Source organism: Meriones unguiculatus, chromosome 11 (genome assembly GCF_030254825.1).
Source record: "Meriones unguiculatus strain TT.TT164.6M chromosome 11, Bangor_MerUng_6.1, whole genome shotgun sequence".
Taxonomy (NCBI): domain Eukaryota; kingdom Metazoa; phylum Chordata; class Mammalia; order Rodentia; family Muridae; genus Meriones; species Meriones unguiculatus.
Genome location: NC_083359.1, coordinates 100,294,333 through 100,311,755, shown reverse-complemented (window position 1 = coordinate 100,311,755; position 17,423 = coordinate 100,294,333). Strand labels below are relative to the sequence as shown.

The 17,423-nt window shown below is 39.7% G+C and overlaps 1 protein-coding gene across 8 annotated transcripts in view; it reads left to right on the top strand.

The window, feature by feature from the left end:
* Nvl (nuclear VCP like) overlaps positions 1-17,423 on the top strand; it is a 77,200-nt gene that overhangs the window by 39,723 nt on the left and 20,054 nt on the right. For 4 of the 8 annotated variants that reach the window (XR_009584664.1, XR_009584665.1, XR_009584662.1 and 1 more), the window contains exons 17-23: positions 1,833-1,952; positions 3,448-3,547; positions 9,697-9,803; positions 11,882-11,958; positions 13,435-13,523; positions 15,164-15,234; positions 16,554-16,696. Coding sequence is in view for 4 of the 8 variants with exons in the window: in XM_060364828.1 (XP_060220811.1) it covers positions 1,833-1,952; positions 3,448-3,547; positions 9,697-9,803; positions 11,882-11,958; positions 13,435-13,523; positions 15,164-15,234; positions 16,554-16,598 (609 nt within the window). In the remaining 4 variants the exon portion in view is untranslated. Of the gene's footprint in view, positions 1-1,832; positions 1,953-3,447; positions 3,548-9,696; positions 9,804-11,881; positions 11,959-13,434; positions 13,524-15,163; positions 15,235-16,553; positions 16,858-17,423 lie in introns of those variants that run through there. The other 4 variants (XM_060364828.1, XM_021655564.2, XM_060364829.1 and 1 more) reach the window with 1 other exon arrangement.

Here is a 17,423-nt window from a genome sequence, read left to right as displayed (position 1 = left end):
GTGGCTACAAAGCTGGGATACAAAGTGAATACACTGTAATTAGTATAAAAAAAATAAAAAGTTTCAGAGTATGGACTCTAATGTGTTGTTACCACCCAGTGTTGGGGAGAGGGAGCATTACATTTGAAGCTTCCTGTAGACCCTCCTTAATCATGTCTCTTAGTCTCTTTCCTAGAATTTGCTTCAATCTCAACTTTGGTGTTTGTTCCTAGACAGCTGGCTGGGTCCTTTTCTGCCAGGACAGGAATGGCAGGAGGACTAAAGGAGCTGGTCATTGGTAGCTTTTGTTGGATTAGACAGCAGTGAGCACTCTGGCAATCAGGTGGTGGCTCTAGCATCACCACCTCTGTAGGCCTCAGGTTCCAGGACCCACAGTCCTGCAGGTGTGACATAAAGAAAGCTCCTTTGCCATACACAAAATAAATAAGTGAGAAAATCAAATATCTATAAAATAGTAGAGTGTGCTTATGTTGTATGTATTGCGGGCCTCACCGGAGTGTGTGTGTGTGTGTGTGTGTGTGCACAGATTTGTAAGTGTATGGGAAGGCCAGAGGTATTCCCTGGGGGTTGTTCCTCACGTTCTGTCTACATGGTTTTATTGAGACAAGGTCTCTGAGTGGACTGGAACTTGCCAATTGGTCTGTACTGGCAGATCAGCAAGCTCGAGGAGCCTCCATTATCCGCCGCTCAGTGTTGAGACTATAAATTCTAGCCTCCTGGGGACTGAACTCTGGTCCTCATGCTTGCACAGCAGCTGTTTATCTCCCAAACCCTGCTCTTACTTAGTGTTAGTTATGGACACTTTGTTTGTTTGTTTGTTTGTTTTAAAGATGCCTGGGCCTTGTGTATGCTGGGCAAATACTGCTACTTGAGCTACACTCTTATCCCTATCAGAAAGAAAAAAAAGAAAGCTATTTGTCTAGCTAAACATCAAAACCTTGTCCTTACCTATAAATTGTTATTACTCAGTCCTAATATATGGCTACTTGTGGATTGTTATATTTTTTGACTGAACTTATTGTTTATATTTAGATTTTAATATAGAGTACACCTCTGATAGGTCTAGCACATTCACCCTGACTCCACTGTTGCTTTTAAAAAGCTTTTATAAAAAGTTTTTTTCTGTTTTACCAAGAATGTTTGTTTGTTTATATAGGAGAGTAGGTATCACTTGATTGGTGGGTGTTTTAAAATACTGTTGGATGTGTAACAATTACTCCAGGGTATTTTATTATGTAAGAAATAGGCAATTGGTTTTAGAATACAATGGAATTAAGGGATTTTATATTCTACTTAATCTTCATCATGTGAATAAAAACAGCTTATCTGATTAAATATGCAATTGGCTGTCTTTTAAGACATGGCTTTGCTATGTAGTCAAGTCCGGTGTGAAACTAGTGATGCTGCCTCAGCCTGCCAGATACTGAGATGATAGGAGTATGCCCCCATATCCAGTGGAGTTAGCTATTTTTTTTTTTTGGAGTTAGCTATTTTTATAGCTCAAAGTGATTTAATATTAGTGGTTGCATATAGTTTAATATGATACTTTTAGAACTCTTGACACCTGTGTGACTTTCATTTTTAAGATATTTTTTAAGTTAGAATTACCACATTTGCTCCCTTTCCTTTCCTCTATCCAACCATTCCCATGAACCTCTCCCCCTGCTGCTCTCTATCAGACTCATGGCCTCTTTTTCTTTAAGTGTTGTTTAACATCCCTAAATATATAAATACAAAGGATCTACATGATGTGAAACTGTTTTTACTATCTGTTGCTACTCAGCCCCAAGATTAAGCTGTCTCCCTTTTATCCACCTTCTGTATATGTTTAGTATGTTGGTGAGAGTGAACGTGCTGTGCGACAGGTTTTTCAGCGAGCCAAGAACTCGGCACCCTGTGTGATATTTTTTGATGAAGTGGATGCTTTATGTCCTCGAAGATCAGATCGAGAAGTAAGTATCAAAGATTTTCTAGTTACATAGGAATGTATGTTTATAAAAATTTATAAAAATCTAAGTCACATTTGTGGAAAAAGTTAAAAAGTTCTCCTGATTATACTTCTTGCAGGTGCTGATACTAACATTGCACTGTCTGTGTGTATCATTTTATGATTCTTTCCAGACATACTTGTGTAATTTAGACTTGTGCTTTATAATAAATATGGTTATATTATCATAATGAATTTTTATCTCTTGTATAATATCCAACAGTCTAGCTCTAGCAGAATTCACTTGATAATGCTTTGTTTTAGATATTTATATTTCCTTTTCTTTCTTTTTTCTTTTCCTTTTTTCCCCCTGAGACAGCCAGCTATCTATCTGTCTGTCTATTTATCTATCTATCCATCCATCCATCCATCTATCTAGTGTGGCCCTGGATGTCCTGGAACTTAATGTATTGACCAAGCTGTTTTCAGAGATCCATCTTCCTCTGTTTTCCTAAGTATTGGGATTAAAGGCATGTGCCACCACCGCCTAGCTAAAACCTAGTGGTTCTTAATATTATTGCGTCTGGATTTTGAGTCTGTTAATGTCTTAATTACTAGTGCTATATCACCAGAGAGTGGGAATAAGGCTCTACAAATGCATCTTCTAAAAGAATCAATGGGTTAAAGCACATTGCTGTGTCCATTCATAAATTTATATTGAAGAAAGGCAATTAATTGTAAAAGATCCGTAGCAACAATCTCATTTCCTTCATTATCTATGTATTTTATTACCATGTTTTCATATCTCTGTATCTATGTACTTCTTGAAGCATTTTCTTGGGTATGGTCGTGAATAGGCATGCTTTATACCATTTGCTTCAAGAAAAAGATAAAGATCCTAACATATTCAATGTTCTCTTGTGTATTACATTGAAACATGTGGGACACTTGACATAATCAGAAACCTAGAGCTTGGAGTCTAGAGTTGCCCAGATGGAGGTTTATGGTAGCTGTTGAATAATTCAGAAGCATGAGGTTTAGGTGTAAGGCTTATCTCTCCCTTATGCAGAAATGAGACCTTAGATAAATAACCTCTTCTAAGCTTCAGTTTTCTCATCCTGGCTGTGACTACTAACAGCTTTGCTAGGGAATCCTCTGATGATTGTGTTTTACATAATCTATAGTGAGTCTTTAAGAAAGTAGTCATTGATGTCTGCCTGCCTTCCTTTCTTTCTTCATTCCTCACTTCCTCTTCCTTTCAGTGCTTCGTTCCTCTCTCTCATCTTTCTAAAATGACTCTTTTTGTAGCTCAAATTGACCCTATCCTCCTAGATTCAGGTGGTCTTGCCTCAGCCTCTGGTTCAAGCTACTGTTCAGTCACTGTAATCTTTCTTGGACAGAAGCTCTCATTCAAGTTAGTAAATAAATGTGTTCTATTGTGCAGATGAAAAATGGAGGTGGGAAGCTGCTTTCCTTATGTTAAAGATGATAAAACTAGACCTTTTTGTTTTTGTTTTAAGACAGGTGCTAGTGTCCGTGTGGTTAATCAGCTGCTGACAGAGATGGATGGTTTGGAAACCCGTCAGCAAGTCTTTATTTTGGCTGCTACTAATAGGCCAGGTAAGAAACGACAACTTTACATGATGTGTTAATAAAGTGAAATAAAACCTTAAACAGCTCTTGTGTATGCTGCAGTAACTGGAAAAGATGGCTCAGCAGTTAAGAATACTTGCTGCTCTCCCATAGGACCTGTGTTCAGTTCACAGCACCCACAAGGCAGCACACAGCTGTCTGTAACTCTGGTCCCAGAGAATCCACTGCAAGCATGTGGTGCACAGACATACTGGTAGGCAAAACACTATGCGTATAAAATAATAATAAATCTTTTTTCTTTAATTAAAAATATTTTCTGATTCTCATGGAATTGTTTTTCTTTATTGGTTTTTGTGCTGGTTGTTTTTGTTGTCAACATGGCACAACGTAGAGTCTCCTGGGAAGCTAGACCCAGGTGAATAATTAGTTGTTCAGATAAGACTAGCCTTTGGCCCTGTCTCTAAGAGTTTACCATGAGTGTTGATTGACATGAGAGGGCCCAACTGTTGTGAGAAGCAACCTTCCTAAAAAGGTGGAGAAAGGCTGCCTGAGAAAACCAGCTGAGGGCTGGAGAGCTAGATGATTCAGAGGTTAAAGGTACTTGATACTCTTGCAGAGGAATCAGGTCCAGTTCCCAGCAGTTGTGTCTGCTTGCAGCTATCTATGACCCAGTTCCAGAGATCCTATGCTCTCTTTTGGTCTCTAGTCACTAGAGATACACAGTGGACACCTATGCATGCAGGCAAAACCCTCATAAGTCACATAAAATAAAAATAATAACTCTTTAGAAAAAGAGAAAGCTAGTTAAATATGAGTCAGTGAGCAAGTCGATAGCAGCATTAAGTGTAAGCTAAATAAATACTTTTCTCCCCTAAGTGGCTTCTGGTCATATTTTAGTCTTGATGTTTGTTTGTTTTTGGAGACTGGATATTGCTATGTAAGTTGGCCTTGAGCCATCTGTCTCTCTACCTTAGCTTCTTGAGTGCTGATAGAGGCATGGACCATGCCTACCTTAATGCACTCTTTTGACCCTAAATGTAGTCTCAGAATTTGTATAGTATGGTTTCTTTCAAGTTCATAGAAAACAAGATATAGAGTTGCCATTATACCTGAAAATTTAAGATAAATTTTATAAAGATTTTATGCTGAAGTCATGCCTCATTATTGGCCTATAACTGTGATTTAAAAATTGTTTTCAAGCTTAAGCATTCTATGATGGCTTTGAAAAGAAAAAAAGGCTAAAAACTTGCAACGTGCTTACGTTAGCTTTTCTATTTTACTCTAATTTCTGTTCATAGTTTTAATCCTTTGCCCTCCCTGCAATCCAAACTTTCATAGGAAGTCTGTTGTGAGCTTTGATAACTGTCTGCTACCAGGAGATGTCAGATTCTCCAGAGCTGGAGTTATAGGCACCTGTGAGCCACCTGACATGGATATTGGGATCTAAACTCAGGTGTCCTGGAAGAGCATCAAGTGCTCTTAACGGTTGAGCCATCACCGTTAAGAGCAGTTTGCAGTTTTTGTGTTTTTGTGTTTTTTTTTTGTTTGTTTTTTTTTTTTTTTTTAGATAGGATCTCACAAAATAGCCTGGGGAAGGCCCAGTACTTAATACATCCCTGCCTTGACCACTTTTAAGTGCTGTGGTTACGCATATGGACTCCTCACTTGGTGTCTTGAATGGATTTTTCAGTTGTCTAACTGGTGTAAGTTTTCATTTGGAGGAAGTTACTATCTATAATGATAATGAAAAATGGAGAGTTATGGTTTATAGTTTGTCTTTCGTAAAAGAACAGAATGTGAACATGACAGACTTTGGCTTGAGTCCTAGCTGTAGGACTTTGTTTCTTACTGTGCTATTAAGTGGGAATAAACCCCAAGACCCACCAAATACTGTTGTTACAACCTCGATTGGCCTAACAACTAAATAGACTGTAAGGTGATTCTGATACTTACTTAGCAGGTCTCACTTACTAATTCAGTCCTCACGGGACTGCACCACTTTAGTGTCAGTTCTGGGCAGTGTTCTCAGGATACCTGTACTTCTGAGCTTGGGAATTCCCATGACTCTCAAGTTCAGCAACTTGCTAAAACTGTCAGTATACCTCAGGAAAGTGTTAAAATTTATGTTACAATTTTGTTACAAAAGAACCCACATGGTACCTAGTCTGGGAGAAGCACAGAATTTCACTAACTGGGAAGTTTCCTTAAACTTTGGGGGCCAGACTTTTTAGATTGTAACTTCATTATGGAGACCATTTTAGTGTTCTGTTGCTGTGAAGAGATACCATGACATGACAACTCTTATAAAAGAAAATGTTTAAATGAGACTTGCTTACAGTTTCAAAGATTTAGTCCATTGTCATCACAGATAGACATGGTGTTGAAGAGGTAGCTGCTCGTTCTGTCTATATCTGGATCCACAGGCAACAAGAGAGAGAGACTCTGGGCTTGGAGTGCGCTTTTTGAAACCTTAAACCGTCCCCCATCCCCCCCCCACCCCCGTGGCACACTTGTTCCCACAAGGCCACACCTACTTGAAAATAGTGCTGCTCCCTAAGCACTCAAATATATAAGCCTATGGGGCCATTCTTATTCAAAACACCACAGAAACATACTAAATTGGCCACATGATTGAATTGGGTCTTTCTGCCAGAATTCAGAGAGAGAGTGTGTGGCTCAATTTTTGAACACTGATTACATGCCCAGTCTGTGCTGTGACTCATCCTTATCCTAATAGTATCTAAGGACTCATCACAAGTCACTTCATTAGTATATCAGAGACACTCCTGTCACTCAGGGGATTGCAGAAGTCCTGTGCTTGGACAGAAGCAAAGACTATGTATATTCTTTTTGATGGTTTTCCTTGTTTTGTTTTGTTGGTTGAGATAGTCTTGTGTAGCCCATGCTGGCCTCAAACTCACAATTCTGCCTCAGTCTGCCAGGTGTCAGGATTAGTTTGGTACAACCATTTTTAACTCATGCGCGCGCACGCGTGTGTGGGTGTGTGTGTGTGTGTGTATCATACCACATGCTACACCATATTTAACTACATTTTAGTGACCATCAGAGGAGAATACCTACTTGGCAGGATTGTCTTAAAGACCAAGTGATGTTGATGATGTTAGCAGGTCATGAGCAGGTAGAGTACTAGTATTGGGAATAATCATTGGTCATAAGATTACAGAGTCTTCCAAGACAAAACCTTGAAAGCCCTTTAGATTTAAATATGGTCATATACTATACCTTTCTTGAGCAGATAAATTTTTTTCTAGCAGATTTCAAAAAGATTGTCTTCAGTCTTCTGCATATTCTATCTATCCTTGATGGGTTGTAGATTGTTGTTGATATTTGTGTACTGAAAACAGTTTTGTTTTTATCCAGTCCCAGTAGATTAGAGAATAATAGGCCCTTCTGTGTCATTAGATTTTCTTTAAATTGTCTTCTGGTTATTTACAGACATTTTATCCTTCCTGAAAGGTTTCTTACCCTTATTGTATCAGTTATCTTAAGGTTCTTTATTCTCCAGGTCTTTATTCTTAGTTGTAAAACAGTATTCTGTTTAACGTTCTGTACTGAGTTTGTCCTGTGTTGAGTGACTGATGAATCTTAGTTTACCTGTGTTTGCCCTCTCATGCATTTGTTTTATCTTCTGCTCTATTGTATTTCATCCATTCTTTTTTCCCTTATAACAAGCCCTATTGTGCCAGTTTACTGCATATATTTACAGATATTGTCTGGACCTTTTTTGGTTGTATTCATGACTATTTAGCTGTTCTATTTTATTGTATGTGTGTGACTATATATATTATATATATATAATTATTATATATATATAATTCTGCCTAGTTTTCTTTTTAATTAATTTTTTTGTCTGTTTGTTGTTTTTGAGACAGAGTTTCTCTGTTTAGCCTTGGTTGTCCTGGACTCTTTGTAGACCAAACTGGCCTTGAACTCACTGAGATCCACCTGTCTCTGCCTCCCTGAGTGCTGGGATTACAGGTGTGTGTCATCATGCCTGACTTAAACAAGTACTCTTATCAGTAACTAAGCTACAAAACAACTCCACATATTTGTGGGTTTTTTTGGGTTGTTTTTTTTTTTTGCGTGTTGAGTTTTTGACTGCATGTAAGCATGTGCACTGTGAAGTTGAAATGACAGCATACTTATATCAAAAGATAATAAAGGCTACAGAGAAGTGGTATAATACTTTTCAAGAGCTGAAAAAACTGTCAGCTCAGAACTCTGTATCTAAAACATATTTCAGAATATATTTTTCAGGTGAAAAACTAAGAGAATCTGCCAAGAGCCATGCTACTCTAGGAGAATAGCTAAAGGAAGGCTGGGGAAATTTTTACTTAGTAGTAGAGCACTTGCATTCATGAGGCCCTCCACTTGCCCTGTACTTTAAAAAAAAAAACAAAACATAAACAAAGAATAGTAGAATGAATTAAATACAATAGAGTTTTCCTTGTGTGTTTCCAGATTTGCCTGTATAAACACTAGGGCTTTGTCTTTGTTTTTGTTTTTTGTTTGTAATACCCCTGGATGTCCTGGATCTCTCCTTGTAGACCAGGCTTGCCTCGAACTGACAGAGATCGTCAAGCATCTGCTTCCTGAGTGCTGGGATTAAAGGCATGTACCACTACACCCGCCTAAACACCATATTTAACCATTGGTACTTCTCGAATTCACTGTCTTGGTATAAAGATTGTAGAAGTTCAGCCCTGTGTCCTAGCTACTGAGAGCCAGGAACAGAAAGGAACATAAGGTAGTTTCTTTCAGAAGATTCATGGAAAGTTTAGGAACTTTGGGAAATTCCAACAGAAGCAGATAAAGGAAAGGCACCACTGTGAACACTGGGGCTGGGGCGGCAATAGGGAGGCCAACAGGCTGAAATGTTGGCCAAGTCCAGGAAGAGCAGGGTGTTATATTTGCCATCGAACATCCATGGCTGGGAATGAAAGTGCAGGTCTAGCTTGATGCGGTCTGCTAGGTTAGACTGGAACACCTGTGGGTCGCTGCTTTGGCGCTGTCTTGGATAGAAGTCTAAACAGTAGAAATAGCGGCAGGATACTGAAACATATATGGATAGAAGACAAAGTTGAGTAGGTTATGGAGAAAATTCTTTTAGGTTTACATTTGAAACTTTTTGGGAGCGCGAAGGGGAAGGAAGGTTATAGAGTGAAGAAGAGAAGCTTGGGCATAGGGAACCTTTGTTAACCTGATTGTGGGACAGGACATACTCTCTCAGATTGAGATTCCTGGAAGAAGAGCAGATATGAGCACAGGTAGGGATAGATTTTCATTTTCACATGGATGTATTGTAATAAGTAGTAACCCTTGGTTTGTATAGGAGGTGTATATGTGCATGTGTGTGGAGGTCAGTAGGCTGTCTTCCTCAGTCTTCTATTTTGGGGCTTTTGTAGATCCCATTTGAAGTTTCACTAATACACCGAGACACTGTATAGTTTAAAGCTGTTGGCCTTTTGCTGTGGCAGTCTCTCGGTTACAGTCTAATGTAACCTGACTTCTCCACCCCTTCTCCACACTCTTCTCTCTGCCTTCATCCGTGCAGTAGTCAGTCTGTCCGTCTCTGTCTGTCCCAGCTCTGGCTTGCCAGCTGTTTATTATGCAAAAGCCACATTCCTTACTCAACTAGTAGGCTGGGAAGGGCCACCTTCCCAATGACAGCTTAGTCTTAACTTTTAAAGGCAGGTGAGAAAGTGACATTTACATAACCTGGAGCTGGCCCCAGCTCCAAAAAATTGAGAATACACTTTTATAGCTAGAAAACACAATATTTGTGGGTCACCCCAACAATCTTCACTTTGTTTTTGAGACAGGATTTCTCACTGAATCAGGAACTCACTGTGGCTAACCAGCAAGCCCCAGGGCTCCTCTTATCTCTGTCTTTCCAGTGCTTTTATAGGCACTTGTTGCGATACTTTACTTTTTATGTCACTTGTGGGGATTTGAACTCAGGTCCTAATGCCTGCATTGTAAGACACTTTATCAGCTAAGCCACTGCCCCAGCCCCAGAGCATTTGACTTCAACAATACTCAGTTGACCACACTTTTTAGCTTTTTTTTTCCAAAAGAATTCTTCCTGTCTTTTGCTAATTATATACTTTTTTAAAGCTGTATTTCACATATTTCTGTTTTTCTCTCTCCTCTAGATATCATTGACCCTGCCATTTTGCGCCCAGGCCGACTAGACAAAACCCTCTTTGTGGGTTTGCCACCCCCAGCAGACCGTGTTGCCATATTAAAGACTATCACAAAAGTGAGTAAAGGAAATGACTTTTGTGTATGTTTATATCACTTAAAATGTTTTTATTTTGTTTTATGTATTTGTGTATGTGTTCCTGCATGAATTTTTGTGCACTACATGCGTGCAGTTGTCCAGTAGTGTCAGGCAGAATCGGATCCTCTGGACTGTAGTGACTCGAAGTTGTGTGCCTCTTCGTGTGGGTGCTGGGAACCTAGCCCAGGTCTTCTGCAAGAGCTTCTAACCGCTGAGCCATCTGCCCAGCCCTGCTCAGACCACTTTTAAAGTTACACAGTCGGCGTACTTTAAAAAAACAAACAACAAAAAAAAACTTTTATTTACATTTATTTTATCTTTTTCTCCCTACTCCACCCTAGTTCCTTCCAACACCCCAACACCAGGTAGGAGAGAGAAAGGGTTAGTGGGAGAAGAGGCACAGTTTTCTTAGCTGCTTTGTGCTGGTTAGAGTTGTCAGGTTCCTTGGAGCCAGTCCGGTCCTCATTTCCGGAGATCTCCAACTTCTTGTCTCACAACAGCAACCAGGAGCAGCAAGGGGGAAGCAGGAGCAGCCTTGTTCTCTCTCCAGAGTCCTCAGATTTAAACTATCTGCAGCAGGCAAAGAGCTTTTCTTTTGCCCGCATGAAGTAAATAATCTGCTGCTGTGGACCATCAGAATCAGTCCCACATCCCACACCTGGAACCAAAACAAAAACATGTTTATATCCACAAAACCCCCCACCCCCACATGCCTAGCTTTGAGATTGTAGATACCTAGGTATAGAAAATTGATATTTGTTCCACTATTCTGATAGGAGAAAAAAATTTTGTTCTGGGTCCTCATGCACACACAAAGGATGTGCTGAATGATGTCTTTAGCTACATCCTACAAACATCACTTTAAAAAGCCCCTTGGAATGAGCCAGGGCAAATCTGGGTGTCTCATGTCAGCTGCAGGACAGAATTCAAGCCCAGTTCATTAAGTGTTAGGAAAGGTCAGAAAAGTGTACTCCGAGCAGATCCTGGGTTTGTGAGTGCCAGCTTGACAAGAATAAAATTTAGGTTTTGAGAAATATATAAGAATTTTCCTTATGTGAATCTGTTTCTTATAATTGAGCTTTTGATTTAGAATCTAGAAGGTTTAAAGTAAAAGTTTGTAATGACATATAGGATATATGTGGGAGGTTCTGTGTACTGAGTGACAGTCAAGGTGGAAGGTTTTTTGAACAATAAATCCTGCCTTTTAAAAACTTTCGTGTGTATGAAAGCTATAGGTACTGTACCCATGGAGGCCAGAAGAGTGTCAGATCTCCCAGAATTGGAGCTACTGGTGGTTGTGAGCTATCATTTGGGTACTAGAAATTAGACCAGGTTTTCTTGAAGAGTAGGCAAGGCTCTTAAACAGCTAAGCCATCTCTTCAGGCTCTAAAAATATCTTTCAAAACTATGCAATATTTGCCTCTGTCATGTAATCTACTTAGAATCTACTAAGCATGGCTTCTGTATGTAGAGCTTTTGTTTTGTTTTGATTTAATTCAAGACAGGGTTTCTCTGTGTAGCTTTGACTATCCTGGAACTCACTCTGTAGACCAGGCTGGCCTCTGCCTTCTCTAGTGCTGGGATTACAGGCATGCGCCACCACACATGGCTTGTATGTAGAGCTTATGTTCAGTGTTTGAAATTCTGAGGTTTTTCTGGTCCTTGTTTTCAGCATCTGTAATTATGAGCTGGGAGGAATTGGTTCCAATGTAAAGGTTGGGTTTTAGATGAGGGATTAAAAACATCTTGGGTCCTGTGTAGAGCAGGCTTTTTCATTCTCAACAAGCTGGGTTCAGTATTATTCTCCTTCCATTCAGTCTCATGACACAAATTCCTCCAACTTCATGAATATCAGTGGTTTGCCTTTCCAGCTTCTCATGCTTAAACCTGCCTCTTACCCCACTTCTCCAGACTGAAATCTGTGGCACTCTGAATTGGTTTTGGAGTTGGTTTTGCTCTCTTACTCATCAGGCATTCTTCTTCATTAAGAACCAGCGACAATGATGCATGTGAATCTTTAATACCTCCAACAAAACTCACATTTCTCTCCTATTCAGAATGGCACCAAACCTCCACTGGATGAAGATGTAGATTTGGAAGCAATTGCTAATGACCTTCGTTGTAATTGCTATACGTGAGTATTTGAGTCTTCAGTCTCTTAATCCTCTGGAGTATAGCAGGAAAGGAAAAGATGCCCATTACTCAGATTGTTGGAAGAGCTAATGATGTTTCCTGTGTGCCACCTTATCTAGTGCCTGCCTGGTTCTTGCTCCTTTCTTCTCAGACAGCTTGCCTGCCCATTTGGAGGCTGACTTCTGGCATAGACTGTTGACACTCAAGCTTCCCTAACCACGTTGTTACCCTTCACCATTAGTTCTGCTTTCAGAATAGGTAAAGAATGTGTTTCTTACTGCATAGCAAATCCCTAAGGTACATCTGTACAACAGAGGTTAATCTGCAAGACGGTGTGCTCCCTGAATACATGTGCCTCTGATGGCCTGGGATTTTTCTGCCTTTGGCTTTTACGTTGTTGTTGTAGTTTAGCTGAGACACCCCAACCATTCTGTAATTTTAAAAAGCCCCATTGTTTGTCCTTAACACCCTTGGTACTTGGTGTATGCCTCTAGAGCAAGGCCAAATAATACTGGATTTCCACAGGAAAGTAAGGTAAGTAAGTCAGTATTTTCATCATTAAGAGCATTAGGGCTGTTGCTCAGCAGTGTAAACTTACTTTCAAGACCTATTTCTGAATAGTAACATAGGCACTCGATTATTTGATACCTGTAAATTAGGCTTAAGTTCCTTAAAGAATCTGTGAGTTGTGTTAAAGCTGAAGTGTGGGAAAGCCCCAGTCTACCCAGATGCTTCGATAACCTGTTAGGACTATGCTGACCCACCCTGCTATTGTTACATGGAATGATTCCACAAACTAAGCCTTTGTGTGTGCATCTGTGTCTGTGTCTCTCCACTCAGCTTCGTGTGCGTAAAGTTTCTACTAAGTGTGTGTGTTTGTGTGTGTAGGTGCCTGTAGGGGTCGGAGGACAAACCCACCTTAGGTGCTTAGGTCTTGTTCTTCAGAAGCCACCCTGTGTTTTGAGACAGTGATTTGGGGCTTAAGTTTTGTTTAAATCCTGGAGCTCATGTCTCTTAGACTAGGCTGACTTAAACATCAGTGAACTCCAGGGATCTGCCTGTCTATAGCTTTGACTAGATTTTTTTGTTTGATTGGTTTTTTTCATGTTTTTTTCCTCCTACTTTTTTTAAATTTATTTTTGTATGTGTGTGTTTTGCTTTGTTTATATGTAGTTTACAGGAATTGAACTCAGGTCATTATATCCTAGACTCTGACTGGATGTTTTATATTAACATCAGTATCTATGGCTAAGAAAAGGACATTTTTATTTTTATTGTATCACACCTCCTACAAATCCCTTTCTTGTAAAGGTTAAAAAATCTTGAAGTGAAAGCTAAACACTCTTTCCTACTGATCCTAGTCAGTTTGTCCCACTTTCATTTACTGCTCTTTTCCTCATTGTCAAGTGTTATAATTGAACATCTTTCTTGGCTCTTGGAATACCTAAGAATGCATAAGAGCATGTCTTCTTTACAGGGGTGCAGACCTCTCTGCTTTGGTACGAGAAGCTTCTCTCTGTGCCCTGAGACAAGAAATAATGGGGCAGAAGAGTGGGATTGGAACAGGTATGTGTCTCTCCAGGATTTCTCTGTTCTAGTTTATCATTCTGGATATTTAAAAGCACTGCTTTAAAGTGCTTTTAAAACAATGTGTAAAAAATTTGACTTTGTTTTGATGAGACCCTTAGAAACTGTTGTGGAAAATTATGTAAGCTCTCGTTGATATAATGGTAGTGATTTAGTATCTCTACTAAGCAGCATTGTATCTTATCAGTATACACAGAGATTAGATAGAACCAAGTGTGTTTGTCCACTGCCGTTATCATTTGAGTTTGCTACTTAACAATTTGAAAAAAGTCTTAATCTATTTTCTTAAGGTAAAGCCCATTTACCTGTCAAACGGATAATGTTAAGATTCAGTTATTGAAACTTCTTTTTTTTTAAAAATGTTTATTTATTTATTTATTTATTTATTTATTTATTATGTATACATTCTTCTGCCTGCATATACACCTGCACCAGATCTCATTACAGATGGCTGTGAGCCACCATGTGGTTGCTGGGAATTGAACTCAGGACCTTTGGAAGAACAGTCAGTGCTCCTAACCTCTGAGCCATCTCTCCAGCCCCCTGAAACTTCTTTTTTTATAAACTATATCCTGTTCCTTTTGGGAAGTTAATGATAATAGGCAAACTTAGAACATTTTATATACAAAAATCAGAACCACTTTAAGTTGCATACTTTTAATCCTAGTGCTTAAGAATCCAAAGCAAAAGAGTCTTGAAAATGAGTCACATAATGAGACTTTGCCATGTCCTTTTTCGCCCCTGCTCTTCATGCCAACCAAATCTAAAATGATGCATGCTTCTTTGGAAGCTGAATCTGACCACTTTCTTAGGGTATGATGGGTGACTAAGAAATTAACAGGCCTTCTCCTTGCATGGAGTTGGTGCTTACTGTTGTTTATATACACCTTTAACAAATTTTGTCATCTCTGCTTTGCTGTGGCTTTCATTTTTAGCTCTCTGGCCTTTAGAGACTTTGCGCCATTACCTTACCAAAATCATATCTGGCTCTGCTATCTAATTTATCAGTAGCATGTTCAGCAACATGTAATACTTTATTTTAGGCAAATGTATTATCCTAATATCTGTTCACTATTTTGAGTATAAATTATTATTACTTAAGTTATCATGTTGACATTATAAATCAAGTTACATTTTAGTATTTAGCTATTTTATCACCTAACCTTATAAAAACTATAACCCTGTATAATCTAGTTCGGTGATATGCATATGTACCCTTAGTATTTTTGGCTTTGAAGACTTCTAGCCTTTGTTGCTTGGTAGTGGAAATTTCTACTCAAGAACATGCCCATGGATTCCCAGTTCCTTGAGTTCTAGCTCTTTTGATATCTCTTCTTATAATCTCTTATTAACTCAGTTCTACCTGAGACCACACTGGTCATTTCTGACAGTGTGAGCATCATGCACAGCCTGACTTCACTGTTTCTTCCATCCCAACATTCCTGAGAGACAGACTGCCTACCAGCAGTCCTGTTTCCCCAAAGGAAGTGGGGAGATTCTCAGTGAGGGGAGCTGGAGAGAGGCATATGTAAACGCCTTGAGTAGGTTCCATATGATCGCCCATCTCGGTTTTCTTGTCTTACTACACTGAGTTGTATATATATGCATATCCTCCACAGGTGAGCTCAAGGTCAGCCACAAGCACTTTGAAGAAGCTTTCAGGAAAGTAAAACCATCCATATCAGTAAAGGTAAGAAACACAGTGTCTAGAAAAGAGGTGGGAAATGGCATCGGTGAATAGAAGCTCAGAAATTTTATTACTTAATTTTATTTTGTTTATTTTTATTGAGGGATAGTCTCTTTGTATAGCCTAAGCTAGCCCGAAACTTGTGAGACTCCTGCTTTAGCCTTACGAGTGCCAGGATTACAGACATGTGCCATAGTGCTGTTTCCTGGCACATACACTAGTAGACCAGAACTCAGATGCTCTCGTGATGAAATGGTATAGCTACTCAAAAATGCCAGCAAACATCTTCCAAATTTACTATTAAATAAAAAGCATAGGAGTTGTGTTAGGCTACAGGCATGAGCCATCACACCTAGCACAATTGGCTTTTGAAAATAAATTTCACTTTTATTTTTTTATATTTATTTGTATGTGGTGGGGGTATACTTGAACCATAGCATACAAGCAGAAATCAGGGGGTGAGTTGTGAGAGGTCTCTCCTTCTATCATGTAGAATCTAAGGATTGAACTGCTGCCTCTAAGATAGATGCTAAATAGCTGGAAATAAGTCAGCAACATTGTAAGTTTTTCTTTGGGACACATACGTAGGAGTGGAATTGCCATTTAACACTGAAAAGGTTCATGTGATACTGAGCTTCCACTGTATACCTGCTACATTCAGAATTTGGAAGGATTGGCCACAGCCAGGGAGGTGAGGTTGATGAGATGCTAGCAGTCTCGGACATTGTGCTGCAAAGAGTGGAGCAGTCATTGAGAGCCATTTTGGCAGTTTCTTGGAATGTTAAGACACTTTAGAGGTCTTTTAGTCTCCTGTTCCCATCTGATTCAGGGTTAGTTTACAGGTGCAAATCTCTTGACCCGGTGTGCAAATTTCCCTGGACAAATGATGGCAATCATGGTATTTCCTAGAAAGAAGCATGAGCAGACTCCAGGTGCAGGAGCAAGGTGGGATCTGGGTCCAGCAGTCAGGGCTGGACCTCAAACAACAGACTGTGTTTTCTCATTGTTCGGGGCCAGACAGCTAAGGTCAAGATGTTTTCTTGTCAGAGTTCTTAGGTCTCCGTCACTGCAGGTTTCCTCTCTATCCTGTCTCCACACATCCTTCCGTTTGTGCATTCTGTGTCCAAACTTCGTCTTGCACAATAACCCTACTCCTTTGGACTGAGGCCCACCCTCCCCTCTCGCCTCTGCAGAAGCCCTGCCTCCAAGGACGACCACCCTCTGAGGTCCCAGGGCTTGGGGTTCAGTGCAGGAGCTTGCAGGTTGTGCCTCCCGTGCCAGAACTGATGGTCAGCGCGATGTGGTGTTTTCTGTCCTCACAGGATCAAATGATGTATGAAGCTCTGCAGAGGTCGCTCCGCCAGTGACATCTGCAGTACTTGGCATGGAGGTGTCTACTGCATGGAACTCGCCAAGAACCACACTCTGGAGGGTCTACTTTCAGCTTGACACAGATGACCTCATTGTAAGCATTTTATTTTCACATTAATGAGGCCAAGCTGGAGCCAAAGACTCTTCCTCTCTAGCCAGCCCTGTGGGAAAACTCTTGACCTCCTTTTTAAGGGAACAAACAAAAACAAAACAAACTGATAAAACCTTATTTAAATAAAGTTTTATTTTAAACTATCTTGATCATACATAAAAGTGTTTCCCTGAGAAGTGGTCACCTTACATACCATTACTCTGGATTTACATTCATATCTGTTTTCCTTAAACCAGGGCATTTTTCTTCATAACCAGCCATCAAAAATACTGACACATTACTACTTTATCAAGTTCCAGTCAGTCTTTCTCAGCTGTTCTGATGTCATTTATCAATAGTAACAGGATCTGCCTACAATTAGTTTTTCCAGTGTGTTAAGTCTTTTAGAGTTTCCAAAAGTTGTTGGGTTTTGGTTTTTATTTGGAGAAAGTGTCTGTGTAGCCCTGACTGGCCTGGAACTTCTTATGTAGAGTAGGCTGGCCCTAAACTCCCAGAGTTCCCGTTTAATTTACACCTGTGTGGGGTGTAAGTTTCACCTCTCATACCTGTATCCCACCCTCACCAGATTCAGGTGAGTGCGTTAGTCATTATCATGGTTTGATATTCAGATTGTTTTTAGTGAATTTCTAAGCTGATGTTTTATGAGAGATTTTGTGTCATTATTTCATCTGACCCTGTAAGTGTTGCTGTATACTGTATAAACAGGTCT